Source organism: Denticeps clupeoides, chromosome 12 (assembly GCF_900700375.1).
Source record: "Denticeps clupeoides chromosome 12, fDenClu1.1, whole genome shotgun sequence".
Lineage (NCBI taxonomy): Eukaryota > Metazoa > Chordata > Actinopteri > Clupeiformes > Denticipitidae > Denticeps > Denticeps clupeoides.
In genome coordinates this window covers 22,273,203-22,300,219 of record NC_041718.1, presented here as the reverse complement: position 1 = coordinate 22,300,219, position 27,017 = coordinate 22,273,203, and the positions used below count along the sequence as shown (strand labels likewise).

The following is a 27,017-nucleotide window of genomic DNA, read 5'->3' as shown; positions in this document are numbered from 1 at the left end:
CATCACTGGGATCTGAAACGGAAGGAACATTTTCACTTTACCGCCCCTCAGTCCTCCCTCTTCTTATCTCCTGCTTGTCCTGCTCCTTCATTACACGATGTGGCTGGACCTCAGGCGTCCAGAACCTGAAGCTCATTCATAATTCACGCCGTGAAAAGAAATAGGCCAAAATGTTTTGTGCTGTTTTTCTTCATCCATAATTCACGTTCGTGGCTCGGGCTGCTGGCTGGACCGCCGTGATCATGCTAATTACGTTATCCTGGTCGGATCGAATTCCGCACGTCCACTTCACGTCCAGCAGGACCAAGTCCACCTGAAAGAAAGAAATCAGAGGAGCGCTGGAGACACATATTCAATTTCAGGACAACAATTGGACAATAAAGACGGCTGGTTTAAGTGGATTGGTGTCCCGTGGTCACAGTTGACCCATTTTCATGTTGTCACCTGCTGTATGCTGTCCCATTATCACATATTATGTCATATTAGGTCCAACTGATGTTAGCAGTGGACGCCAAATCATAATTCATCATATTTATCCCTCATTCCGCCGGAAGAAAGGAGGAGGTGCAGGTAGACACGCCCGGTTGTGGAAGCATCTGAAGCTGTGGACATTCGCCACTCTGCACCTTCTCGACTTGTTTCACTGGTTTTTAGTCCCTCTGTTGTTCTCGCACGGTCTGCGTCCCCGTTTGCACTTCATGTGGCCGGTTTGTCCGGAGAAACATTGCTTCGCCTGACACGTAGTGGGGCGGTGGTGGCCTAGCGGTTAAGGAAGCGGCCCCGTAACCAGAAGGTTGCCGGTTCGATTCCCCATCCGCCAAGGTGCCACTGAGCAAAGCACCGTCCCCACACACTGCTCCCCGGGCGCCTGTCATGGCCGCCCACTGCTCACTCAGGGTGATGGGTTAAATGCAGAGGACAAATTTCACTGTGTGCACTGTGTGCTGTGACAATCACTTCACTTTCACTTTCACGTATGAAGCTCGACTCGACTCAGCTTTACTACGAGCATCTTCATAATGTCCTCCCCAGATCGGTCACCCACCTGGACATCTACAGCTGGGCCACGTGATCAGACTCCTCCTCATTCCAGCATAATCACAGTTGTCAGTCACCAGTCACCTGTCAGAAAGTTCTGGGTCTGTGGGTGAGTGTTTTCTTTGTGATGCCCCCCAGTGGACAAGTCAGGACATACACAAGCATATTCATCTACAATTCTACAAATGTTCGGGAGAACAATAATCAGGCGTCAGACAGTTTCTTTTACTTTCTTTATTCGAACAGTCCCAAAATTAAACATTTTACTAAAATTTGTGCTAAACATACAAATGGAATTTTTGTGTGAAAAGCATCTGAACTGAGTAACAGTGACGTTAAAGTTGGCTTTTTTTTAAAGGATAATGGATTTTATATACAGTAAGATTTACACGTCTGGTAATAGAAGGCCCCTTCTATAACTACGAGGAATGATCTCTAGATATATTTTATATGATCCACACTGGGTTAAGCTCCCTGTGTATTTCAACATCTGTGATTTGGCACTTGAATTTTCAAGCACAGTGACAAAGCAAAGCTTATACTGTCCAGCAACAGAAGTGAAGTGAAAAGGCAGAAAAGCTGCACAGATGGTGAAGGGATTTCAGAAGCATCGCAGCTGAAAAGGCTCAGTTTTTAGCAGACATTGCAGTCTTACAGCATCCCCCACAACATCATCAAAAACGACGGAATATGTACAACATTCAATATAATATCTTCATTTTCAACAAACATGTCATACGGTTCACAAGATGAACTACAGTACAGTATAAGAAATAATCAAGGCGTCGGCCAGTTCTAATAGGACATATTCTCACCTTTATGTGTACGTTTAACATTTGGCATGATTTAATATTTCGGAATTCATTTGTTAATTTCTTGTAAAGCAGGTCTGCCCGGTTGGCATCATTTCTACCAGTGATAATATGATGAGCTCACATTAATAATCGCTCAGATTCAGCAGGCTAATCTGCTCTGGCCTGAATCAGGGCAAGATTCACTCGACTCAACCACACAAGCCTTTAACAGCAAAGCGGCGGCATGGACTTTTCTCCGTAATTGTGTGTCTGGGATTATCTGTACGCCAGCCACCGGTCTGAAATCGCAAAGGATTTGTATGGATTTGTCCAGATTATGATCATAATTTATAAAAAAATCATCATCATGATACAGTCATGATTCCAAAGAGAGAGTGAATGCAGGTTTGCATGCTTCATACAAAAAATACGAAAACCATCTCGTATTTCATATTAAAACGTACAGAAAATGCTCTCTAGATACAAATACATCCCATCTATAAAAACCTTTTGATAGATATTTATGTATGAGTGTGTATATACACACACACACACACACACGCATTGTATGTACATAATACGTTTTAATGCTGCCATACAAAACCTGTGATACCTATAAAATTGACGTTTGGGTTTGTAATTTCTTTGAATTCTGATGAAGAAGCTATGGTGCGTGTTTGCATATATTATTTGGGGGCAATGGGGTAAAATAAAACAGGACACCTGTGTGACCATGTGACAACTCCCTTGATGCAGTGGCCAGACTGCACAGAGAGCCATACTACTGCATTAAATCTGTGCACCATTTACATGTCCAATAAGATAAACTATATCTAAATATTTTTAAGTAAAGGAGATTAATGGTCTGTGACAATCTGTTGATGTCCAAAATGTCCTAAAAGTACATTAAAAACAAATCTAGTTTTGTCCAGTGTACAAATATTGCACATAACGGTTAACCTTTTAAACTGTAGGTCATCGGCGCCGGCTACAGTCATGTCCACGGGGACCAGGTCAATCGGCGTAGAAAACAGTAGTTATGCGCAGTAGTCACAATATTAAAAATACCGTTATACTGCCCAGACTGAGCTGCATCTAGCGGTAATACTGTTCTGGTGATGCCCGGCACACTTGCATAGGAAATATAACAGGGTATGTAATTAAACAGGGTAAAAAACAGACATACACTCTGGTCTTCGGTAGGGAAGTAGTGAAGCTGCTGACCCCTGGTCTTCTCTCACTAGTAGCAATTGTGAACATAAAAAAATCATATAAAACAGGAGCTGAGAGGTCAGCATTCCATCACACACTGCATGGGCAGCTCCAAGCAGGGTCGAACTTGGGCAGATGTACAGTATCACTGGTATCCATGTTCCACCATGTGTTTGGCCCCCCAGGTAAATCCTCTTCATGGTGGAATTATGGATCCAAAGAACATCAAAGCTGAGAGAAGCAGGTGTTCCTAGAAATGTGTACAGACTGAGCAAGGTCCATGATTCATCCATCTGAATGCTACAACACAGTAGCTTCCTCCATGGCATTGACCCATCTGTAGAAGAAAATGAACCGGAGTCTTCAGAATAAGTTAATGAGGTACTAATAAAAGTGCTACAGAAATAATACAAAGATGTGTAAATAGCATGTATGAATTAAATAGTACATTCAGTGAAAGTAATAGGGTTCTGTATTCACAGAACATCACATTTTCTACATTTTGTTATGTTACTGACACATTCCAAAATGGATTTTTTTCCATTAGAATTCGACACACAACACACCATAAAGACAACGTGATAAAAGTTTACTTGAGTTTCTGGCAAATTTATTTGCGCCCATTCCTCTTTGCAGCACCATTTAACCATCCGACGCTTCCCATCCAACCTTCCCAGCAGGATGGATGGGGAGCGTTGGTGCACATATTTTAAGATCTCTCCAGAGGTGATCAATCAGATTCAAGTCTGGGCTCTGGCTGGGCCACACAAGGACATTCACAGAGTTGTCCTAAAGCCCCTCCTTTGAAATGCTGGCCGTGTGTTTAGGGTCGTTGTCCTGCTTCAGTCTGAGTTCAGCCTCTGGAGCTGGTTTTCATGCAGAATGTCTCTGTACGTTGCTGCAGTCATCTTTTGCACTCTATGCTGTCTAATCTCACAGTTCCTGCAGCTGAAAAACATCCCTACAGCATGATGCTGCCACCACCATGCTTCACTGTAGAGATGGTGTTGGCCTGGTGATGAGTGGTACCTGGTGTCCTCCAAACCTGCCATTCATACCAAAGACTTCAATCTTTGTCTCATCAGACCAGAGAATTTGGCTTCTGATGGTCTGAGAGTCCTTCAGGTGCCTTTAAGGCAAACTACAGGCAGGCTGCCATGTGTCTTTTACTAAGGAGTAGCTTCCATTTGGCCACTCTACCATACCGGCCAGATTGGTGAGTTGCTGATGTTTTGTCCTTATTGAAGGTTTTCCTCTGTCCACAGAGGACCTCTGGAGCTCTGACAGAGTGACCATCGGGTTCTTGGTCACCTCCCTGTCCTGGTGGTTTTGAACTTCTTCCACTTACAGATTATGGAGACCACTGTACTCATTGGGACCTTCAAAGCAAACGAACAATCCTGTCTCGGAGGTCTACAGACAATTCCTTTAACTTCATGCTTGGTTTGTGCTCTGACTTGAACTGTGAACTGTGGGACAGGCTTGTGCCTTTCCAAATCAGGTCCAATCAACTGGTTTTCCACAGGTGGACTCTAATTAAACTGCAGAAACATCTCAAGGATCATCAGGGGGAACATGAGGCATCTGAGCTCATTTTTGATTGTGATTTATCTGTTTTTTTTTATTTTTAATACATTTGCCAAAACCTGAAGTAAACCTTTTTTTCATGTCGTCATTATGGGGTGTTGTGTGTAGAATTCTGAGGAAATAAATGCATTTAATCCATTTTGGAATTAGGCTGTAACATAACAAAATGCGGAAAAAGCGGTGCGCCGTGAACACTTTCCGGAATGCACTGTACATATCAACCTTTTCAGTTTAGAACAACTTTAAATGTCGGGTGACTTTATATGGCCCCCTTGTGGACAATATAAATGTCAGCTGGTTGCAATTTTTCTATATTAAAAAAAAGACATCCCAATATCCAGTGATAAACAACGTATTAATGAAGGTGGATTGCTGTGCAGACCTTCTGGCCGAGTGCTTGTCGTCGGCTTTGAAGGTGTAGTACAGAGTCTTCTTGTGGTAGAGCTGGAACACGCCGGACGCCTCGTCTCCCTCTGAGGTGTCTGACAGCTTTACGGTGAAGCCCTGCAGGGGAAGCGTCTCAGATGCCACCTTGTCCTGAAGAGGGAAAATGAAGTGCAAAGGAGATAAATATTGAACTTCTAACTACTAAAAACTTTATGAGGCCAAAGAATAAACGTATGGTGACCAGATGTATGGTGATCAGAAGATACACGTCAGGAGGAACGTTTGAAGTGGACACTGTGGTTAATGTCCCCTGATGTGAATTATATGATCACACTACTGAACAAGTTAATCCATACAAAGCACCTTTTCAGAAGAGAAGACAGAAAAGGAGAGAGAACACAGGAGCTCCCATGCCTACACTAGTCTACTGTAGACGCTGCTCTGACAGAAGATGGTGCCCAGGCTGCCCACAGTGGACAGACAGACAGACAGACAGACAGACGGAGGCACTGGGGGGAAACAAGGAGAGATGTGGGCGGGGCTCTGTTGCCGGCGTGGGAGACTCTGTGTCCCCTCACCTCGCGTGCTTTAAAGGTGTAGAGCACCTTGTCTTTGAGGAGGAACCACAGCCTCTTCCACTTCTTCTTGCTCTTCTTACGCCGCAGCAGGCTGCCGCTCAGGGTTGAGCCCTCGGCTCCGACCGACACCTGCGCCGGGCACCACATGAGAACATTTACAGTTGATACTACGTTCAATTAAACGTTGGAGTTTACTTAACACTAGACAGTCTCCTCGGAGTATACTTCATAATATACTTATTAAACACATCATCTGAATCAAACCCGCACGTGTTAGGTTACCACAGCTCTTCACATATGAACACACTCGCCTGTGAACCAGAAGACCCCGGTTCAAACCCCACTTACTACCATCGTGTCCCTGAGCAGGACACTTAACCCTGAATGTCTCCAGGGGGGGACCATCCCTGTAACTACTGATTGTAAGTCACTCTGGATAAGGGCGTCTGGTAAATGCTGGAAATGTAAAATGTGAACCCGGCAAATATTGTCGAATTTTGAATTTTACTCACATTTGATTAATAAAATGAAGTATACTCCTCCACTGAGCGGTTAATGGCTTTGCATGACTGAGGCAGGAAAGAGAAGTCGAACCTGTGCGAGAGGGGAGGTGCTCTTCCTGCTCCTCCACAGGCTGGGGGGCTGGAAGTTCTGGAAGACGGCGGAGAGGGGCCTGCTGGCCCTGTTACTGCGAGGACTGGCGTTCCCGCAAGGCCGAGGCATGTTACCACCTGCAGGGGGCAGCGGCCGAACACAGATTAACACAGAGGACCAATTCTGGCCACGGGTTATATTAACTACAATACTAATGTAATCAGGGATGTAATCATGCCCAAATCTGCAGACAAATGTATTTATATACCCAAAATATAATTGGTTATGATTGGTATCAAAAACTACAACTTCAATAGCATTTTGTTTCAAAAAATGTATGTAGCTGCATGCAATTTTTAATATAAAATTATAATTACAAGATGAAAATGGTAAATGTACCTCTTTTTCGCAGCTTGCTGTAGCAGTGGTCACAGACTTTGGCCATCCTGTCCTTCAGATACTTCAGAGGGTACCTGTTTCTGGAGCAGGAGCGACACACCACCTGTGTTCGGGGAGTTAGAGGAGACCGTGAGCATCTGCAGGGCGAAAAGAAGAAGGCGCCATGATTTCCTCCGCACCTTCCCGCAGGCGTTGCAGTGGTGCCTCCTGAGCGTCAGGCTGAAGTCTGCCGTGCAGTTCATGCACATCATGACGTGTGACACAGGCACCAGGATGGGTGCGGCTTCTCCCAGTGACATCCAGAGCTTCTCACGGGCCTGCAACAGAGTCCACAGTTACAGCTACAAACATCTACATACATGCAGTGAAATATATATTCATACACCCAAATGAACTAATTCCCCCAGGGCGTGTGAGAGAGCCGTGTCATTCCTGGGGGAACCTCTCCTCACCTCGCTGGAGCTGCTGAACGTGTTGAGGCCCGCAGCGTGGTCGGCGATGGCGCGACTCAGGGTGTGAAACCAGTCCTCCCGCTCACCACAGGAACTGGGCACGGCCACCGGGACACAGCATGACATTTACTGTGGTTACTTTGCTGTCAAATGCATTGCATGCATGTACATTGCAACTGTGGAATTCTGCATGAAAATGCAAAAGAAACGCTGGATACACAATTAATTGTTAAATGGTGAATATTCATTTTCTGTGGTGGAAGGATATTAGCGTTATCGTTTATCTGTTTAATATATCAGTACTAACTTTACTAACTCAGTACTTTACAGCTGGAAGGGACTTGATAAAACGGTTCACTCAGCAACCAGACCTGATATAAATCTAAATGAACAGTGAAAGCTAGTTTGGGTTCAGGACGGATGGATGGAGTGATGAAGGGACGTCGGGCCAGAAAATCTACTCACCTGGCCGACAGGGTGATGGTCACATCTGACACTTCAATCCTGAGAGTGTTGAGCACGTTGTCCACGACTGGCTTACTGATCTGCACGAGCAGAGAGAATCGCGGTGAGAGAGGGCGAGAGGGGGGCGGGGCAGAGGAGGAGGAGGAGACTCACCTTCATCCCTCTCAGAGACAGCGTGTTTTTCAGCCTGTACTTCCCATCCTGCTGAGGGTAAGTGTACAGCATCACATCATTCATCTGATGGGAAAGAAAGAGAAGTACAAAACAATTTTTTTTCATTTTATTTCTTTTTTTATAAGTTATTGCATTATTAGTTGCATTTATTGCAAAAATGCATTCAGCAATTTCTATCATTTATAAAATAAAATTTAAGGGCGCTCGATGTTTATGATATTTCTGTCCCCATGTCTGTGTGAAATCCAACCCCAGGGGGCAGTGTAAGTCTTTAAAACTCTCACTCTTCACATCACGCAGCTTTCAGGAGAAACATCATGCATGTAGTTTGTGGTCCATATTAATTACAAAATGTATGCAGTAAGCATTTCCAGCACACTAATTTAGCATTGCACAAAAGCAGGGACATTGTTTTACTGCAGCCCACATCCGTGGTTCTCAAAAGTTCTAGCAGCAAACTCAACAACAAGAACAAGGCCAAGAACCGCACGCGAGGCGCATTCAGCAGGAAAAGCCCCTCCAGCGTCACTCCCGCTTTACTTAATGCCTCGTAGATTCCACCTGCCACCGTATATATTCCAGCGGTGCCGGTGACATTTTTACGAATTTTTCTCGTTCTAAACACCGTGCCTGGCCTTCACAGCCCGGGCCCAGCGCAGGAAGGCAGGATTCGGTGACCCGCACCAAACATCCTGTAAGGAAGCGGAGTCCTGAAAAACAAGCCCAGTGAGGAACAGCCTCCCAGGGGGGGTGGGGTCCGGCCTTGTCCTCGCTCAGCTGTTAATTATTCTAATTCTAGTCGTTTAGCTCAGTTTCCACAGTGCAGAATTAGAATGGTGGACCATTTGAGTAAAGTGAAGGCTATTTGGTCCTCTGGCATAAATTGAGGCCGACTGCATCGCTGATCCAAAGTGTCTTAAGATATTTACCAGAAACAAGTGCCTTGGCTGTTTACTCTTCCGAGAAACTTTCATGAGGGTGCCCTCCTTCACGAACACCTGAAAGCACAGTTCAACAGAGACAGGCCATCAGAGCTTCTGTCCTTTGTAGGCCAGCAGTCCAGAACGTCTCCAGGCGCTCACCCTCCCAGGCTGAAGCAGGGCTCTCCTGCCTCTGATGCTGTACTCAATGTGAACCAGGCGTAGAAGATTCTCCTGCGGGAGAAATGCAGGAAACTCAACCAACGTTACCAATCTGTTCATTTCCTGAAATCCAGCTTCATCTTTCTCAATAACACGGCGCCGACCATCTTCTTCTGGTCAAGATGTTCCTGGCTAAACTGCCTGCAACTCGAAGAGCAGTTGATGGGGAATCCACTAGTCGAGTGAAGGAAGAAATCATGTGAACATTGCCAGAAGGACATTTACACTTTCACAGAGAAGGAAACGTTTTTGTACAGGTGGCTCATGTGGCAATTAAAATAAAGATATTAATCTGCAGTGCTTCGTTGCTTCATTATTAAGATGTTAAGCTGGAAATGGAAACAGGTCAGACTAGCTGGTCACCAGATTCAGCTGAGACTGGTTTACAGGCAGAGATGGACGATGGGCTCACATTAGTAGGAAGATCCAGAGAGACAGACGGAGGCCATGTGAGCCTGTGAAAGCGTCTATGAATGGGAGGAAGAGAGATGAAGAGGAAATGAACCCCAGAGATAGAGGAATCCTGTGTGTGTGTTCGCTTCTTCTCTCACACTGTGCTCTTTGTTCCTGCACACCTGGCCTTTCCATGACGTCATCTTCTCTCGCCCTTACACATATCATCCCACATCCCACACAAACAAAACCAGAAACTCACTCCTTGCTTCAGGCTGTCGTTGGTCTGGTCTGCCACCTCCGTCACGATGACCAAGGCGGCTGAAACGGCAGGAGAAACGGAGGAAGATCAGCTTGGTCTGCATTAAACATCCTGTGTCGAAAAAGCTGGTTAACATGGCCACTTGCTCCACTACCTTGCGTGTCTTCGTACTCTCTGGAGTCGGGCGAGAGGTTGTTCAGGTAATCTGAGACCAAACGGGAAGAGACAGGCGGGTTCGGATGGGGTCGGGTCAGCGGGTCATGTGATGAGGAGCCGGCGGGAGCCTACCTGTGAGCAGCATGCGGTACTGCAGCACCCGGACAATCACCTGCAGCAGCTGGTGCTTCAGAGGGACCGCCACTCCCTCCGCGTTCTGCACCTGCCCAGAACAGACTATATTTACCAAATGATGTTATGGTGATGTTGCTCGGTGGTTTTCTGGCGGCGGGTTAGTAGTGCCTGTTTAGTAGTGACTGATCCTTCTCATATAGAGCTCCGCAGTGTTCGGGACTCAGACACAGTCTCAGGGTTTAAATCTAAACTGAAAACACGTCTCTTTTCTCTGGTCTTCTGTTAAAGTCCCAGACACGGTGTCAATTATTAAGTCCACTTCATCACACAGTCCCCCTGTTAAACACAGACAGTGTTAAACTCACCTAAGTCAGGCTGTCCTAGTTAGGGTACCGGGCCACTGTAGCACAAACATACCATTAACGCTGTATAATGCTCTACGCTGTGTAACGCTCTACGCTGTGTAACGCTCTATGCTGTGTAATGCTGTATGCTGTGTAATGCTCTACGTTGTGAAACGCTTGTCGCTGTATAATGCTCTACGCTGTGTAATGCTCTACGCTGTGTAACGCTCTACACTGTATAATGCTCTACATTGTGAAAGCTCTACGCTGTGTAACACTCTACGCTGTGTAACACTCTACGCTGTGTAATGCTCTACGCTGTGTAATGCTCTACACTGTGTAACGCTCTACGCTGTGTAATGCTCTACGCTGTGTAACGCTCTGTGCTGTATAATGCTCTACACTGTGTAACACTCTACACTGTGTAATGCTCTACGCTGTGTAACGCTCTACATTATGTAACACTCTACACTGTGTAACACTCTACGTTGTGTAATGCTCTACGTTGTGTAACACTCTAAGATGTATAATGTTATACACTGTGTAACGCTCTACGTTGTGTAACGCTCTATGCTGTGTAATGCTCTACACTGTGTAACGCTCTGTGCTGTATAATGTTCTACGCTGTGTAACGCTCTACGCTGTATAATGCTCTACGCTGTATAATGCTCTACACTGTGTAATGCTCTACGCTGTGTAACGCTCTACGTCGTGTAACACTCTAAGCTGTATAATGCTCTAAGCTGTGTAACGCTCTACGCTGTGTAATGCTCTACGCTGTGTAACGCTCTGCGCTGTATAATGCTCTACACTGTGTAACACTCTACACTGTGTAATGCTCTACACTGTGTAACACTACACTGTGTAATGCTCTACGCTGTGTAACACTCTGCGCTGTATAATGCTCTACACTGTGTAACACTCTACACTGTGTAATGCTCTACACTGTGTAACACTACACTGTGTAATGCTCTACGCTGTGTAACGCTCTGCGCTGTATAATGCTCTACGCTGTGTAACACTCTACGCTGTGTAATGCTCTACACTGTGTAATGCTCTACGCTGTATAATGCTCTACACTGTGTAACACTCTACACTGTGTAATGCTCTACACTGTGTAACACTACACTGTGTAATGCTCTACGCTGTGTAACGCTCTGCGCTGTATAATGCTCTACGCTGTGTAACACTCTACGCTGTGTAATGCTCTACACTGTGTAATGCTCTACGCTGTGTAACGCTCTACGTCGTGTAACACTCTAAGCTGTATAATGCTCTAAGCTGTATAATGCTCTACGCTGTGTAATGCTCTACGCTTTGTAACGCTCTACGTTGTGTAACGCTCTAAGCTGTGTAATGCTCTACGTTGTGTAACGCTCTGCGCTGTATAATGCTCTGTGCTGTATAATGCTCTACGCTGTGTAATGCTCTACGCTGTGTAACGCTCTACATTATGTAACACTCTACACTGTGTAACACTCTACGTTGTGTAACACTCTAAGATGTATAATGTTATACGCTGTGTAACGCTCTACGTTGTGTAACGCTCTATGCTGTGTAATGCTCTACACTGTGTAACGCTCTGTGCTGTATAATGTTCTACGCTGTGTAACGCTCTACGCTGTATAATGCTCTACGCTGTATAATGCTCTACGCTGTGTAACGCTCTACGCTGTATAATGCTCTACATTGTGAAACGCTCATCGCTGTTACCCATTAAGTATCAGCACATAATGTGAAGAAAAAGGCATTGACAATCATAACCGTAATCGAATCGAATCGTGGGACCAGTGAGTTTTTGATGCATGTTGCTTGATTATGCATATGAACACATATTTGCACATATGAATCTGCAGGTTGCACAGTTGTTTGGCAGCAAAGGCTAAAGCTAATCATGTTAGCTCTGAAAATATCTTGCCAACTGAGGCTCCAGATGGGAAGCAGACATAATGCATTATAGACACTGCAACCTAAACGGCCACAGCAGGATCAAGGTAAAGACACACAAAGAGTCACCTTTGCATAATGCAAGGTCACAGGTGACATCAGTCAGAATATCATTACTTATTGCAAGAGGGGAATACTCTTTACTCTTTATACCATTTTTTTAACAAGAGAGCAACGGAAACAGCCTGAATGAATGAAAAGAGAAATCTATCAGGTCCTAATTGACTTTGACAGGCGTGGAGGAGGCGTGAGATAACAGCGGCGGTGCTGAGGGGGGAGAACGCACCACCTCATCAGATCAGCGGAGAGGGAGAAAGACGCTCCTCCACCCCTCTCATTAACACCACCAGCCAGCATGGGGTGGGAAGAAATCTGATGACCTTGTTGTGCATCCACACACACGTACAGAAGTATTATAATACCAGATTCCCAACAGATTATAGGGGCAAACCTGACTTGTTTTTATCAGATTAAAGCGCTCCGGAAATATAAAAGGAAAAAGGAGCATCACTCAGAGCCAAAGCCCAACCATTAAACCTTTATTTGACTAATTGTGGTGTTGGATTAACTAAATGATTTTTACATGAACGGCACCTCAAGTCAGAAGAACAACAAGATAAAACCATGGATCTATATCTCATGAATGAGCATTAATAATAAAAAAGCAGGTTTTGACACTAAACTGAAGCGCATTTCTTCTGAATGTGACAGGCTGTACTTTTCACTTCAAATTATTTGAAGATGATACGATGATGTTTCATTACTTTCATTCATAAGTAGATATTTTAAGGTTTCCTTCCATGTCAATATGATATTCGTGTTTTCAGAATTTTATGGTGTTGATAAGGAAATTAGAACAGCATTACTATTTTCTTTTTGATTTATGGTGATGAATGTATTGAACATATTAAAATGTTATACCAAATATGTCTAAAATTCCTTTAGATTAAAATATATTAGCAAACAACTAATTTAAGGTAAAGTCAAGAAAAAAATATCTACACGTCTTAATGCATTCAACATTTGTGAGTTACAATACGACCGTATCATTATAAATATACAACCACACACAGTGAATGTTGTCATCACAGGAGGGAGCTGTGGCCTTCGGGCGCACACACACCTGCCATAACACTCCTCCTCCCTCTGTGCTGTCCTAAAGCCCTTAATTTGTCCCTCTTTATGCTATCGGCCTGTCCTTATTGCATTATGTGATTCATGTGCGAGAATAAAGAGGCGGCGTCATTAAAAGCTCTCGGCGGAGCAGGGCCGGTGCTAAATCGGCCTCCGTTTTGTGCTGAGGGAGCCGGATGGCGTTCAGCTATGGTGGCTTGGCTGACCTAACAAATCACAGTCACGTCCAGCCGCACCGCCGTCTGGGTGCCAGAGCTCATTTAATTTGGGGGGATGTAAAATAAAAAAAGCAGCTCAGCTAATTAGCTTTTCTCCGCCTCATTACATTGATGCCAAATCTGGGTCCCTCACCATCTTGTACTTCTCTTTATCTCCCTCCGTCCACCTGCAGCGGAGGAGAGGAGCCCCGCCTCCCAATTCCTCCCACGAGCGAGCGAATGTCCACACACACTCGCAACCACGTCAATACCCGGCCCGGTGGAGGTGAGTTTAATCCCATCAAGGTCGCACACTTCGCAATGAAATGACACTTTCACCAAAACCTCAAATAACCGGAGGTGGGGCCAGTTCCCATGTGTGTGAAAATCAGTAAAATTGCACAATAAAACATTATGCATATGGCGAGCCCTTCTTACCGCCGTCATATCCGTCTCGCGCCGAGCTGAAGCCAGGATCAGAGGATGTTGCATAAACGCCGCTCCCATTCAGGGACGTGCGAGAAACCAGCGAAGAAACGAGAGGACAGGAAGGCCGATCCCTAGTACAGATAATCTGGATCAAGCTGGCACGCAGGCCGCCTGTGGGGGTCAAAGGTCGTGTGGCTCTTGACCTGTGGGTCCGTCCTGCAATCCCATATATAAACCAGTCCGACCCCAGTGCTGTAACCCAGATAACAGCTCTTTCACCATTCGTCACAGCCCCGGCAGCGCAGAGTGGACAGTATCAGTGTGGAGAGCCAGATGTTGATGAATATGTATGATCCCACACAGTCAGCCCCTTGTCGCACCGAGATCCTAATCGCGGAGTCACTGAGTCGACCAATCGAGAAGAAGGCGAAATATGTTTCACTTTACGGTTCGCTCATGAATATGCATCACTGGTTGATACAGCGGGTGGTCTCTTCCGCGATGCACCCTGGTGACCATGACGGGAATAATGGGAACAAAAGCAGGGAACTCACATTTAACTCAAAGGGTCGAGGTTATTGCTTACAGTGCGGACGAACAAAACCAATACCCGTGAGGGCATTATGAAAAATTCAAAATGGCCACTCTGACGGTAACTGCTGAACGAAGGTGACTTAACACAAACAATCAACAGTAATTGATTTATTTGTTTGGGGACCGTAGGTGCTGGAGAAAAGATGGGAAATCCATAACCGCATCTCTATTGTTTCACCATTAACTGGCCCTTCTCAGGGCCGACGCTGTTAAATTAATCATGATGTGGTTCTCACTGCCGCCGTCAATGGAGGCATAAATCTCCATCATCTGATTTACGTCACCGAAAAAGACGAAGTCGCGGGTTCCACTTTCCCCAAATCACATCACGGGAAAAGGAACAGAAGGTAGAAGAATATCCGAAGGACCAGAACACACCGCAAAGTCAACTCTGCTACGGTCAAAATGTCCTTTTTCTTAATGAAAGAAATCTTTATGCACATCAGCCACACCATTGCAACCAAGTTGAGACCCCTGATGTTGGGAAGTCTTGGTCTGAACCGGTCTGTAGTAGCTTCAGGTCAGGTACATGTCCTTTCCGTACTATTCGGTGATTGGTAAAAGCGTTATTGGCAGTTTGAAAATCGTTTTTTTTTAAATGTTAATATTTTAATATTATTTTGATTTGCAATTTTCGGCCACCAGCGATACGACGGAGGCGAGAAGCTGGTGATTATTTCCTGATCATTTCCTCGCACGTTTCCCTGTTAGTCAAGACACCCGGGCTTTTAAAAAGAGGTTCCCTTCAGGATGTGACTGAAGGTGATCACTCAAAATCACTAGTATTGATCTGCGGTCACCAATAACTTTAAGGTCACAAGTAAACCGAAACCATAACAATGATGGCACATTGTGTGCAGTTGGTTGTCATTGGCATCAGTCAGAAAAGAGACAGATTTAAATGTGAATAGACAACATCTGAAGGTCAGTCCGCACCTCAAACTGCTTGGCGATGTCCGAGAAGGCAGGACGCTGCGAGCAGCTCTCGTCCAGCAGAGCCATGCGATGGTCGTACTCCGAGATGTAGGCCACGAACGCGGCAAACTCGGCTCGCCGCGTCAGGATGGCGTCCACCACCCTCGGACTTTCCTCCCTGGAGACAGACGTGGAACAAGTCAGACAGCTGATGCCGTTCTCTCCGTCCTGGACAGATGGCGGAGGCGAATGCGAGAGGGACAGTTCCACGTTTTCGATTCAGTCGGTCAGCTGCGGTTAAAGACGGCTGTGGACAGTTAGAGGAACGTCCAGAGGTACATTTCAACTTCAAGTATTTTCCTACAAAAAAGACAAACTACAGCACGAACATCTGCCTATTGATTCATTAATAAACCCACAACCACGCAGTCGGTTAAAGGACATTTACTGTCCCATCAGCGGTCCTCCTCAGGCCACTTCTTTAGCGCACAATAAATGAGACTTTTTGGCGTGAGCCGTTTCTCTCACGGAATGACAGTAAAGTAATAAGTGACGGTGTCTTCGCTGGGCTACGTAAACTGGAGAAGATATACGGCCGGGTGTTTGGAGCGGAGAAGATCCACTGGGTGGAAACATTAATTCTGTTACTTATTCTGTCAACGCAAAGATTTCTCATTTAATAACGGTGACAGCGGCGTAATTCAGTGTCAAAAAATATTTCAATATTTCATATTGTGTAGCGTGTGCATAAAACTGAGTAAAGATTCAGTTCCAAGACGTGACTTTTGTCATATGGCACCGTCTGCAGATTTATACCAACCTGACTGGAACATTCCAGTAGATCTTGAAACAGACGCAGAATGGATTTAATCATGGCATTAAATAAAGTTCAATTATTATTATTATCATGTCCAATCTGTCTGAAATTTCCATCTAAAGGACTGATTGGAATGAAAGTATTTATGGAAAAATACCCAGAATGCATTATAATGCATTATAATATAAATGTGTAATTTCCTAACAGAAAGAAATGAATCAATATTTCTGCAAAAGGTCATTATTTATTCTGAATAAAATAAATAACAACATTTTCCAAGCTCTCCCAGCAAGCAAAAGCATGTCTGTAAGATATGCAGGATGGACATTAATGTGTGTGTGTATATATTTTCGATGCAGATTAATGCACGTGCTCTATGATGCTCCTTAAACATTAATTATGATGCCTTGACAAACTTCACTGAATGAAAGATTCTCAAAATATAGGAAGTGACTAGTTGTCACCATTTAAAGACGCTGTATTTGTTGTGAGCTCACCACTGCCTGATGCGATCGTCCAGCTCGCTGAGGAGGCTGCAGTGGAGCTGGTAGATGTGGGGGAGGAGCCCCAGGATCTCCTCCAAACGCTCCTCCTGCAGCACCGGATCCCCATCCTCACCTGCGGCGGCCACCACCGCTGTCCGGAAGTCCTGCAGTCAGGAGAGGTTTCATTGGTGAATGATAAAAAAAGAACAAAAAAGAACAAAAAATATTCCACTTTGCATATATAATCAATGTGGAATATGTGAAGTGTTTCCCTTCCTACATTCAAGTTAAAGGCAACTCGTTTTTTTTCACCATTTCCTCATTTTTGGAGATGTACCTGCATCTCCATTGGCCAGCAGAAGATAGATTGCTTCTCATCAATTCATGTAACGTAGCTACATATAAAGTCAAGGTGTAAAAATCGATTGAAAACACAGCACAAGGTGCCACCGAGGACGTACCCTGCACCCATCACTTTCACTTTTTACGAATCCTGACATAGAAAATACAAACAGTGCGATAATCCTGTGGCACGTCACCATGGGATCCCGCATTAATCAAACGCCATCGATTTCACCCAAATCACCATTTGTCTGAGCCGCTGTGAATCATCCAGGCTTCTTTATTAGCCCACCAGAGCCCCATGAGAAGGAAATCACCACCCTGGGGCCACAACTCACACGTGGATCTCTGCTTTTAAACAGCAGTAAAAATGGGTTTCCTGGTGAGCAGTTTTGAAGAAGGAAAGAGAGAGAGAGAGAGAGAGAGAGAGAGAAGCATAACTTCACTTCCCATTTGGGGACAGTGTCTTGAAATTCTTGGTCATTTCTTTTTTTTTGTTGTTGTTGTTGTTCCAAACCAGACAATAGAACAATAGGGGGTCGGCTTTCCTCGCGGCACATGGGAGAAAGGGAGTGTCCGGATAAGGAATGCTGAGAAGGCGATCAATTCCACTACGGCGCGCTCGGCCATCATCAGATAATGCCGCTGCTGATACGGCGTCTACTGTCGGTCGGGAAGATTACTTTCTTACGCTCTCCGGCCACACGGCCAACATCAGCCCAACGCCACTCCTGGAGGAGGCCAAACACGAGACCAAGTGCATTTTGATTAATGGCGTCTATTTCCTGATGCGATATTAACAGCTATTTTTTATTGGCATTACAACCCACAGAGTTCAGCAATCCAAGGGAAAAAACAAATCCACTTTCCTCTTGTTACTCCTTCACGCATCTAATCTACAGCATGATTTAGAGGTGAAATGGACCTTCAAATAAGCCAGTGCATTGGAATCCAGAGCTTTTCAAGGGTAAAAGTATCCTGGCACCACAATTCTCCTTCCAGACCGACATCTACAATTTATAACACAAATTATATGCATTAAAAATGTAGCACATAATGCTGCAATGCAACTGAGGTTATAGAGGACTCCACTGTACGGCCATCATCCGTCCAAACCTTCCCTCAGGGATCTGGACTAGAGACATATTATGACAGCCGGGAGTGGAGAACTAATGAAAAGAAATGAAAAAGAACGGGCGTCTGATGTATGGCAGCATTAACCTTCCACACACATCCAATCCCTGTACACACACCTTCACTGACCTGAGCAGATCCAGCAATAAACCTGTCCCCTTCCGTCCAACAGACTCTGATACTACAAGCATGGCAGGCTGTCCATCTTTCAAATATGGAAATATGTTCACCAGAATGGGCGCGTGCTGGACTGGCGTGAAAGGACTGGACTCCTTCAGGCTGATGCTGGCATGGAAGCCACCATGGATCAGACTTTAAGCTCCAGACTGGGGGACAGGGTGGTGTCCTGTCTTTGCCCGCAGGAAGTGATGTCATTCGTGAGTTTTTGGGGTATGAATTTGTCATTTTTGTTTTTTAATGCATATAAACTTGAATGGAAGTTCTACATGCGCATTGTCGGAGCTGCGAGACTTGGCTGCCCGTGTCCTCCAGTTCTCCTTCCCTGGACAACTTTCAGTAGGTCCTGAATCCTTCACTTGCAACCAAATATATCACATTTACATGTATTAATTGATTTAAAATAACTACTGACTTACCTCTTCAAGATGCTTCAGTGCCTTTACATGTCTGGATATAACCGAGAAAAACACAATCAGTAAAAGTGCAGACAGCAGATATCAGCAGAAGCAGGAGAAGTTTTGCCGAACTAGTGTCTCCTGGCAGACGTGGTGGACTCTCGCATGAATTAGCGCAGACACCGAGGAAGGCGAGGAGGTCGGTGCTGAATACGTTACAGCAGACACTTACTCGCGCTCGGAGTCCACCAGCTCCTTGGCAACGTAGAAGGCTCTGGACCGGCCATCAATCTGTGTGACGGGAACGAGAGTGGAAGGAGATGAATGGACAGAGGGCACGTTTAGAGAGTCTGGGTGGACACTGGTCTCTATTCAACATCCAGAAGACAAGCAGAACAGCGGTTCTTTCTCTTTTTTTGCACGCTGTCAAAACAAGACTGATTGTTTCATTAAAGCAGAACATCAGCGTGAAAGCTTCTGCAAATATACGCTTTTAAATTCAGATGCATTATGTATGAGTGGCTGTTTTCATGGCAACAGCGAAGCACCTATTGATTTACACGATAATCACTAGCGTCAACTCGCTCAGGTCCCGAAACAAATGGATATACGTTGGTGGGATTTCACCGTATTACAGTTGCATTCTTCAACTGTTTCTAATGGGTTTCTTTTTTACGACTCTAAACGTCATAAAGGCCGCCGGACTGTGAGAACATGCACTGCTGTCCAGACTCTGGCCCCGTTGGGACACGGTTGAGAATTTTCTGTTTTCTAAAAGAAAACAAGGAAGCGTGGGTCACATGTCCAGTGGCCGGCTGGTGGGTGGGGTCCGTCTCAGCATTGTTATAAAATGGCTGCTCGAGGCACCAACGCGTGCCCGATTCAATTCCATTAAATTGTCCTGAAAGTTTGAGAGATGTCACATTTTGTAGAGCCTTTCGTCAGCCTTTCATTCTGTCTCCTAACTAAGATCCCAACCTGTCTGTCAAAGCTATGGTCAGCACATCCATCCTCCTCCTCCGAGGTGCGTCCGTGGTCTTCCTCAGCGGAGAAGCTGGTGGATGCTGGGCACACGGGGAAAGGCTCTGTATAGGCGCTAAAAAGACGGAATGCAGGGCTGAGACACACTTCAGTTATTAATACACTTCTTTTTATAACATGTGTACAGTAGTGACACGGCAGGCTGGGCCAGATTGTAGTGACATTTAGATCTTCTGTTACAGAATGCCCGCAGTGTGGAGGACCACCAGCAGAAGACAAGAGCAGATTCTAGAGGATGATCAACAATATTACATCGTGTTATATTGTGAATGAAGGGCTGTAGGCTAGAAGTGGTAGTAGCCTGGCGGGTAACACACTCACACACTCAGGTTCAAACCCCACTTACTACCATCGTGTCCCTGAGCATTGTGCCTCCAGGGGGACACTGTCCCTGTCACTACTGATGGTAAGGCGCTCTGGATAAGGACGTCTGGTAAATGCTGTAAATATAAATGTTGAATGTTGCTTTTAAAAAGTGAATCAAGTTTTATGGTCAGCTTCTCCATCACTGGAAATACTAGAGTAAATGTTACAGTATGCCAGTGAAAAACAAAATACATCTAACAAAAATGTAATAAACACATTTCATTACTTATTAAGATGACTTATCTCAATAAACCAATGAAAGCAGAATTCTAGAACCATGCGGAGCCGAACAGATGTGTTTTCCAGACAGCTACGCTCCCTGCTGTTTTACGCTGCGTCTGCAAGTGCATTTCAGTTTACATTAAACGTTCTCATCCTACATCATTACACCATCAGCCTCACCTCTAATCACATCTCTTCAGCAAGGCAATTATGGCAGGAATCACAGCTTTCTTCCACAAATCTCTCTTATGGTGCCCCAGTGCTTTAATTGACATCGGAAAAGACTGCGTGTACTTTTCTAGAACAGACATATACGTTCCCTACATGTGATGGGTTTGTGAGAGCCAGTAACATGTTGCTCATTTAACTCAAACATCAAGAATTTAAATATGCATTAGGCCACTGCCACTGTTTTCTGCAGCTGTAATAGTGCTTTTACCGACTCAAGTCAACAATCACAGTAAAAACGAGGTCTGAAAGTGTTTGGATGTGTGAATGTCCATGAAAGAAATAAGGTGCAATGAGAAGCAGGATATTTTATTATTATATGCACCTATGAAACGCGCCTGTTGGTGTTGGTAGTGGGCGTGGCCATGGAAACTGGAATTAAAGCGCCTGATAACCTGCATGTTGGTAGTGGGCGTGGTCACGTTTGTGTATAGGGGGTATTAGGAGTGTAGAGAACGGAGGGAACCAGAGGAGAAAGGGAGGAGATGAGCGTGTCACATATTGACAAGACAGGTAAAATCTGTCAGATTCAGGCAGTAGGGTGGTGAGAGCTGTCAATCATGCCTACAGACTCCTCCCCTTTTTAAACTTTGTAAAAACACCATTAGGGTTGGGTGGCTGGGTGATTCTATATACATACAGATGGCCAGTCAATTCTTGTTTCTGTCAGTTTCCTTCTGTAAATTGTTTTTAAAAGCAAGTGGGGGAAAAACCCTGGAATATGCCCCCCCACCCCAAAAAAAAAAAAAACAGAGGCCAGACAGAAGGGACAAGGATTTTAAGAAAAGCATTAAAAGCACCAAACTGGGAACAATGACAACAACAACATGTCCTGCAGTTCAGACCTTTCCTGACAGTGCCACACCTCGTCTTGTTGTTCAGGTCGCAGGGGAGTCTGGGAACTTCGGGTTGCCTGTCTCCACCCCAACAGAGTGACCCCATCCCCCTTGCCCTTGTCCTGCATTTCCTGTAAACAGTGAGGTGGAAGCTCATAGGCAGGACGCTTCCTCCCCGGGGATGACCTGGCAATGACCTCAGCGCCACTGGCACCCTGCTCGTCCCACGCCCTGACCACCACGCCCGTAATAATACACACTGTACCCCGCGTACAGCAAGCTTCAGTGGAGTCCATCACTATTAATAATTATAATAATCCGGCCGTAAATACGTCTTTCAGTCTTTTATAGACAAAATGAACATGACATCACGCTCTAACAAGTTTGGGAGTCTAAGGCCCCGTCCACACGAGAACGTATTCCTCTAAAACGAGAATAATTCTACCCGATCTGGCCTGGCGTCCACACAGAGACGCCGTTTCAGGGGACCCAGGACGGTTATTTTCCAGAGTGAATTTCTCTTCTCCACGTATCCGGGAAAAGAGAGTTTTTTTTGGTGAAAATGCTGACGTATCAGCCCAACCTCCAACCTGACCTATAAACCCAAACAGGTCCTACACACAACAATGCAGGAGAACACGTTCATGTTTGTGCTGCAGAAGCTACGCAACATTTACAGCATTTACCAGACGCCCTTATCCAGAGCGCCTTACAATCAGTAGTTACAGGGACAGTCCCCCCCTGGAGACACTCAGGGTTAAGTGTCCTGCTCAGGGACATGATGGTAGTAAGTGGGGTTTGAACCTGGGTCTTCTGGTTCATAGGTGAGTGTGTTACCCACTAGGTCACTACACAAAATCCTCTCTACGTTGCACATTTCTAATGAAAAGACGTGGCTGGAGAACAACAACGTTTTTAACGGGACACCGGTGGCCTGGCATTTAAGGCCCCGTAATCAGAAGGTTAGAATCCCGATCTGCCAAGGTCCCGTCCCCACACGCTGCTCCCCGGGCACCTGTCATGGTGCCCACTGCTCACCAAGGGTTATGGTTAAATACAGAGGACACGTTTCACCGTGTCACCGTGTGCTGTGCTGCAGTGTATCACATGTGACAATCACTTCACTTAACTCACCGTGGAGGAGAACTGTCCAAACAAGGAGCGGGGAGCTCCAGCGCCACCTACAGGTGTAGAGGGGGTTAAAACAGCGTTCGGGACGTTCTCTGCATCTTCGTGTGGACTACAACATTTCAGACAAAGCTCCTGTCTGGACGCAAGTTTTGGAGAAACCAGAAACCCGTGTTAGAGAAGCGCGTTGCTGTGTGGGCGGGGCCTAAAGTCCAATGTTAGGAGCACATCCATTGAGATCAAAAAATAAAAATAAAATGTAAACAGACACGTAGACAGACAGACAGGCCATTCAACTGACCCGGACGGAGGTCAGATGATCCAGACCTGACATTGTACATCATACTGCCAGAGAGAAGCCTGAGGGCATTTCCACAAGAATCTTCTACCAGAAGCAAGCCGAGAAATCATATCCTGCTGCAGCAACCTTCACGTCCTCGATCTGCGCCTTGTGCTATATGACATCACAAAAAATAAATGTCATGTGTGTAGATATGTGACCTTCTCCTTGAACTAAGCCACCGGCGCAGGTTAAAAAACTGTCACCTCTCCGGTCCTGCAGCCTGGAAAGGCGGCAATGTCAACCGTTCTCTCAAAAAACGAGAAGAAAAGGCGAAAAGAAAGGGACTTCCCCCGGGGGAGGAGAGGCGGCGGCCTTTTTACAGATTGCAGCTTCACAATGAGGCCAATCAATAACGTCACTCAGAGAAAAGAGCGGCGGCCTGGAGATCACTGTCAGCGTAATGGAAGAAGGTCTCGGTGGTCTCCAGCGGAACGTGGCGGAACCGGCGTGTTCTGTAAGAACGGTGTCCAGGCCGTTATTGACCACGGGACCAGGGCTCTACGTGGGACGGATACGTCTAATTACGACTCAGGGGCGGGTTTACAAAGTTTCTCCCGCCGTCTTATGCCACTATAAATCCACGTCCCCCCAGGGTCCAATAACCTCTTGAGACCCAGAAGAATCTGCTTTAATGGCGCCAGCTCGAACCTTCACCGGGGTGCTTTCTGCACCCCCTCTCCTTTCTAATAAGATCGTGTAGAAGACGACCGTAATAAAAGTGACATATTGCGCTGACTCGTAATCCACTTTCGGGCTTTTTCTTCTGAGCGGAATCGCGCCGCTGAGGTGGTTCCGTGAGACGCGGAACAGCGCCGGAAAATGAAGGAGGGAGGGCGAGAGGACGAGATAAGCTCTCCCACCAGCACCCAACCATCCAGGACATTTTACACGCTTTGTCACTGTGAAAGTGAAGTAATTGTCGTGGTGAAGCACAGCAGCACACGGTGACACAGTGATACGTGTCCTCTGCATTTAACCATCACCCTGTGTGAGCAGTGGGCACCATGACAGGCGCCCGGGGACCAGCGTGTGGGGACGGTTATAGTTATAAAAGCTTGATTTAACCCAGAACAGAAAGTAGACGATGACTTTTATCCACCTGGGACCCCCAAACCCCTGATTAAGTATGGGGAACCTTCCATTCTGAACAGATAGTATAAATGTAAAATGATCTCACATACCTTTCAGCCTCCTGCTCAGACGGTTGGGACTTGTTCTCAATTCCAGCGAGACTGTTCATGTCCACATAGCCATCGTTCTCGTTGGCAGGAGCGATGGTCCGCGCAGGGTCGTCGAAGAACTCTGTGATGGTGACGGCCCGCGTTGGACGTCCTGTGGGGATCTGGATGTTCTCGTAGTCAGAGCTCATGGCAGGAATGTTCTCGTAGTCGGACGTGTCGGCGCTGGGAAAGGAGATGGAGCGGGGCTTGGTGAGCGGCAGCGGCATGAACGGAGGACGCGAGCGGTCCTCAAAAGACTCCACCCTGGAGACGCGCCTGCTGCCGTACGTCTTTGGGACGCCCTTCCTCGTCTGTCTGTCCTTGTAGAGCTCGAACGGTGCAGGCAGCTCAGGTGTCCACGGCTGGTTTCCAATGCGAGTCTGGAGCTGAGGCGAGCTGCTGGTGCTCCTGTGGTCCAGTTCTAGGACTCGTGTGGGCCCGTGGTGGCTGGACTCAGAAGAAGACCGTGATGAGCGCACGCTGCCGTCCCCGTGGCTCTTGTTCTCATTTTTCCTCCTGAACTTCAGAGCCAGGAAGCGTTTGAAGGAAGTTTTTTTCTTCTTGGGCTTCTCGGTGGACTCGTGTTGGATCAAAAGCGATGGTGAGCTTTTGGTGACAGGCCTCTTGGTGATGTAAGCCAACTCAAATGGAGGTGGGATGTCAACCAGAGAGGTGGGGGTGGACACGCCGCTGGAAGACTGGTGGCTTCTCTGAGAGAAACTACCGGAGGAAGTAATGACGCACGGTAGGGAGAGGGTGTCATCTTTCCTTTTCAATCTGTCCTCGTCCTTTGGGGAGTGGTCACCCTCGCGCTGGGCAGCCATTGGGTCACGACCTTCCACAGAGTACGAGCGAGGGTACAGCAGGAAACGCCTCGGCTTCAGGGTCGGGATCATGCGATTCACCTCAGGCGCTTCCGAATGCTTCAGAGGATCTCCGTTTTGGTCTAAGGCCACGGTGTAATATTCATGGGTCTCCTCAGGGACAGTCTCAGGGACGTATCCCGGCACCTTCCCAGACAGCGAGCGCGACCGAGTGACGATACTCTTCCTGTCCAGAGAGATGAAGTTTTCGCCCTCAGAGTCAAGCCCTGCCTCCTCGTAAATGTGCTCCTCGCTCTCTGTGTCTGAGTCCTCGAAAAAAGGCACGATGTGGCAGTCCAGGTCCTCAATGTCCTCTTCAAACGCCTCTGTGGTGTGGGCAAAAACCACGCGATTGGTCAGTTCAGGAGTTCTGCCCAGGTCGAGGTCCACTGGCACGGTGATGTTGCATAGTCTGAGGCGGGGTTGGCAGCTGCTCCTCAGACTCTGGACACCTTGGTCCTGCTTGCCGGTGCTCTGGCCTTTGCTCTTCCACTCCATGTTGATGGAGAGCTGGTCATCTTCATCGCCAATCTCCACATAGTCCTCAGAAGAGGGACACTCCAAATGCCGCATGTCATCTTCATCGCGGCAGAAGCCGTCATCTATGTCCGCATAGTCATTCGCCGCATCGCTTTCCGTGGCGGTCTCTCCTCCATCTTGGGGTTGTTGGTCATCGGGGTTGTCATGGGCTAGAACCTCCTCGACTCCACCCTCAGGATTTGAAGTGCCCACTGTCACCTGCTCATCAGAAGCGTTTGGCTCTTCGTCATCACTCTCCATGATGTCAGGGTCTGCAGTCTCCTCCAGGTCTGCAGGCACCACCTCAATGACAGAGTAAGGCTCAAACATGTCGTCCATCATGTCGGAGAACCTGTACCGCCCTGATGGATCTTTGGTGGCGCGCTCCGGCTGCCATGTGCTGGTGTCATCCTGTGGCCCAATCACGTCATAGGGATACTCCTCATTCCAGGTCGCTGGCCCATGCTGAGAACATCGTGAACTGGGGCTTGGTCTGCTGAGGGAGGAGCTGATATCGCCGCCATTTGGCTCCTGCATCGCATCTCCGGTGCCTCCGTCCGCCTCTTCTGAATTGCTGCCGTGCCTGTTTACGCTCTGTTTGTCGTCCCCCCTCCCCTGTCTCAGAGGACGTCTCACCACACACGCTCTCAGCAGGTTCTCCAGATGTCTTCTCGTGATCAGAGCCCTTGAGAAACTGCCCGCTATCAGTCCCATCTGCATCATCGCAATCTTCAGCTAACGTCAAGCAATCAGCACCATCACTCTTCCCCTCTTCATCATCCTCCTCGTCTCTCTCCAACACCTCATCATGGTGAAGCTCTGGATGGTTATTCACGTCCTCCTCAGACAGGCAATGTTCATCTGACTCATCTATGGCCTCGGACTCATCCTCCTGCTCCAGATCCATTCCAGAACCTCCATTGCCCAGGCGACTACGTCTGTGTTCATCCTCCAGTTCTGGGGGCAGCCTGGGTTTGGGGGCAACAGGAGGTTTAGGGCCTTGGGACGGGGCACAGGGTCTTGACATGAGGGCTGAAAGCACCGTACTTGTCAGAGGACTTCAAACGAAGGTGGAGGAGCCTGAAGCTGCTTCTGTCAATCTTAACAACAGAAAGAAGAATGAAGAAATAAATTCAGTGAACAGTGTGGGGTTCAGATGCTCAGATGTCACAGAGACGCTAATCTGTGCTGACAAGATGGGCGTTTACCAGGGATGTTCATTAAGACCTCATTAAAGGCAGCTCCTCCTTCCCTTGGAATTCTGATGATTGATCTGTTCATTTATTGATTGACAGGAACAGCTGATGCAACAAAATGAAGATTTGATGTATTTTCCTATTTAACTGGATCACGATGCACCACCTTCCTGTTATTTCGAGCACCCACCTTGACGCACGTCCTCTCAAACTGTCTCTCTTTCCTCTCAATCATTGTCTCAGGGCTGAGATGTTGTTCTTCAGTCTCCTGGACCAACTCTTCCCACAGGAAGAACCCAGGAGCAGGGCAGTAACAGCCAGATATTAAACCCTCCTTCTCTTCTCTAAAATCCTTTATAAATGTTTTTATACAT

The 27,017-nt window shown here is 46.5% G+C and overlaps 1 protein-coding gene across 3 annotated transcripts; it reads right to left on the bottom strand.

Moving 5' to 3' along the window:
* Positions 1-1,257: 1,257 nt before the first annotated feature.
* On the bottom strand, positions 1,258-26,051 carry fgd5a (FYVE, RhoGEF and PH domain containing 5a). 3 transcript variants are annotated; one of them, XM_028999293.1, is made up of 20 exons: positions 24,027-26,051; positions 19,660-19,777; positions 18,914-18,972; positions 18,703-18,733; positions 16,643-16,794; positions 15,350-15,506; positions 9,766-9,856; positions 9,632-9,682; positions 9,478-9,536; positions 8,763-8,834; positions 8,610-8,678; positions 7,660-7,743; positions 7,507-7,586; positions 7,042-7,135; positions 6,769-6,906; positions 6,590-6,692; positions 6,191-6,327; positions 5,597-5,725; positions 5,014-5,168; positions 1,258-3,381 (listed from the first exon to the last, which is right to left on the bottom strand). In XM_028999293.1, the coding sequence occupies exons 1-20, from the start codon at positions 25,982-25,984 to the stop codon at positions 3,345-3,347; spliced, it is 3,774 nt and encodes a 1,257-aa protein (XP_028855126.1). In that variant the 5' UTR covers positions 25,985-26,051; the 3' UTR covers positions 1,258-3,344. The 3 variants fall into 3 exon arrangements, with proteins under 3 accessions (XP_028855126.1, XP_028855129.1, XP_028855128.1); XM_028999296.1 differs by having other exon boundaries at positions 5,624-5,725; XM_028999295.1 differs by having other exon boundaries at positions 9,766-9,850.
* Positions 26,052-27,017: the final 966 nt, after the last annotated feature.

What these genes read in the sequence shown, in the direction of transcription:
- fgd5a (XM_028999293.1), bottom strand. Translation starts at nt 25,984, where the DNA reads ATGCAGGAGCCAAATGGCGGCGATATCAGCTCCTCCCTCAGCAGACCA. An exon ending in ACTGCAACGCCTGCGGGAAG is followed by an intron (nt 6,693 to 6,768) that starts GTGCGGAGGAAA and finishes CCCCGAACACAG; the next exon opens with GTGGTGTGTCGCTCCTGCTC. An exon ending in GCACCTCCCCTCTCGCACAG is followed by an intron (nt 5,726 to 6,190) that starts GTTCGACTTCTC and finishes TGCCCGGCGCAG; the next exon opens with GTGTCGGTCGGAGCCGAGGG.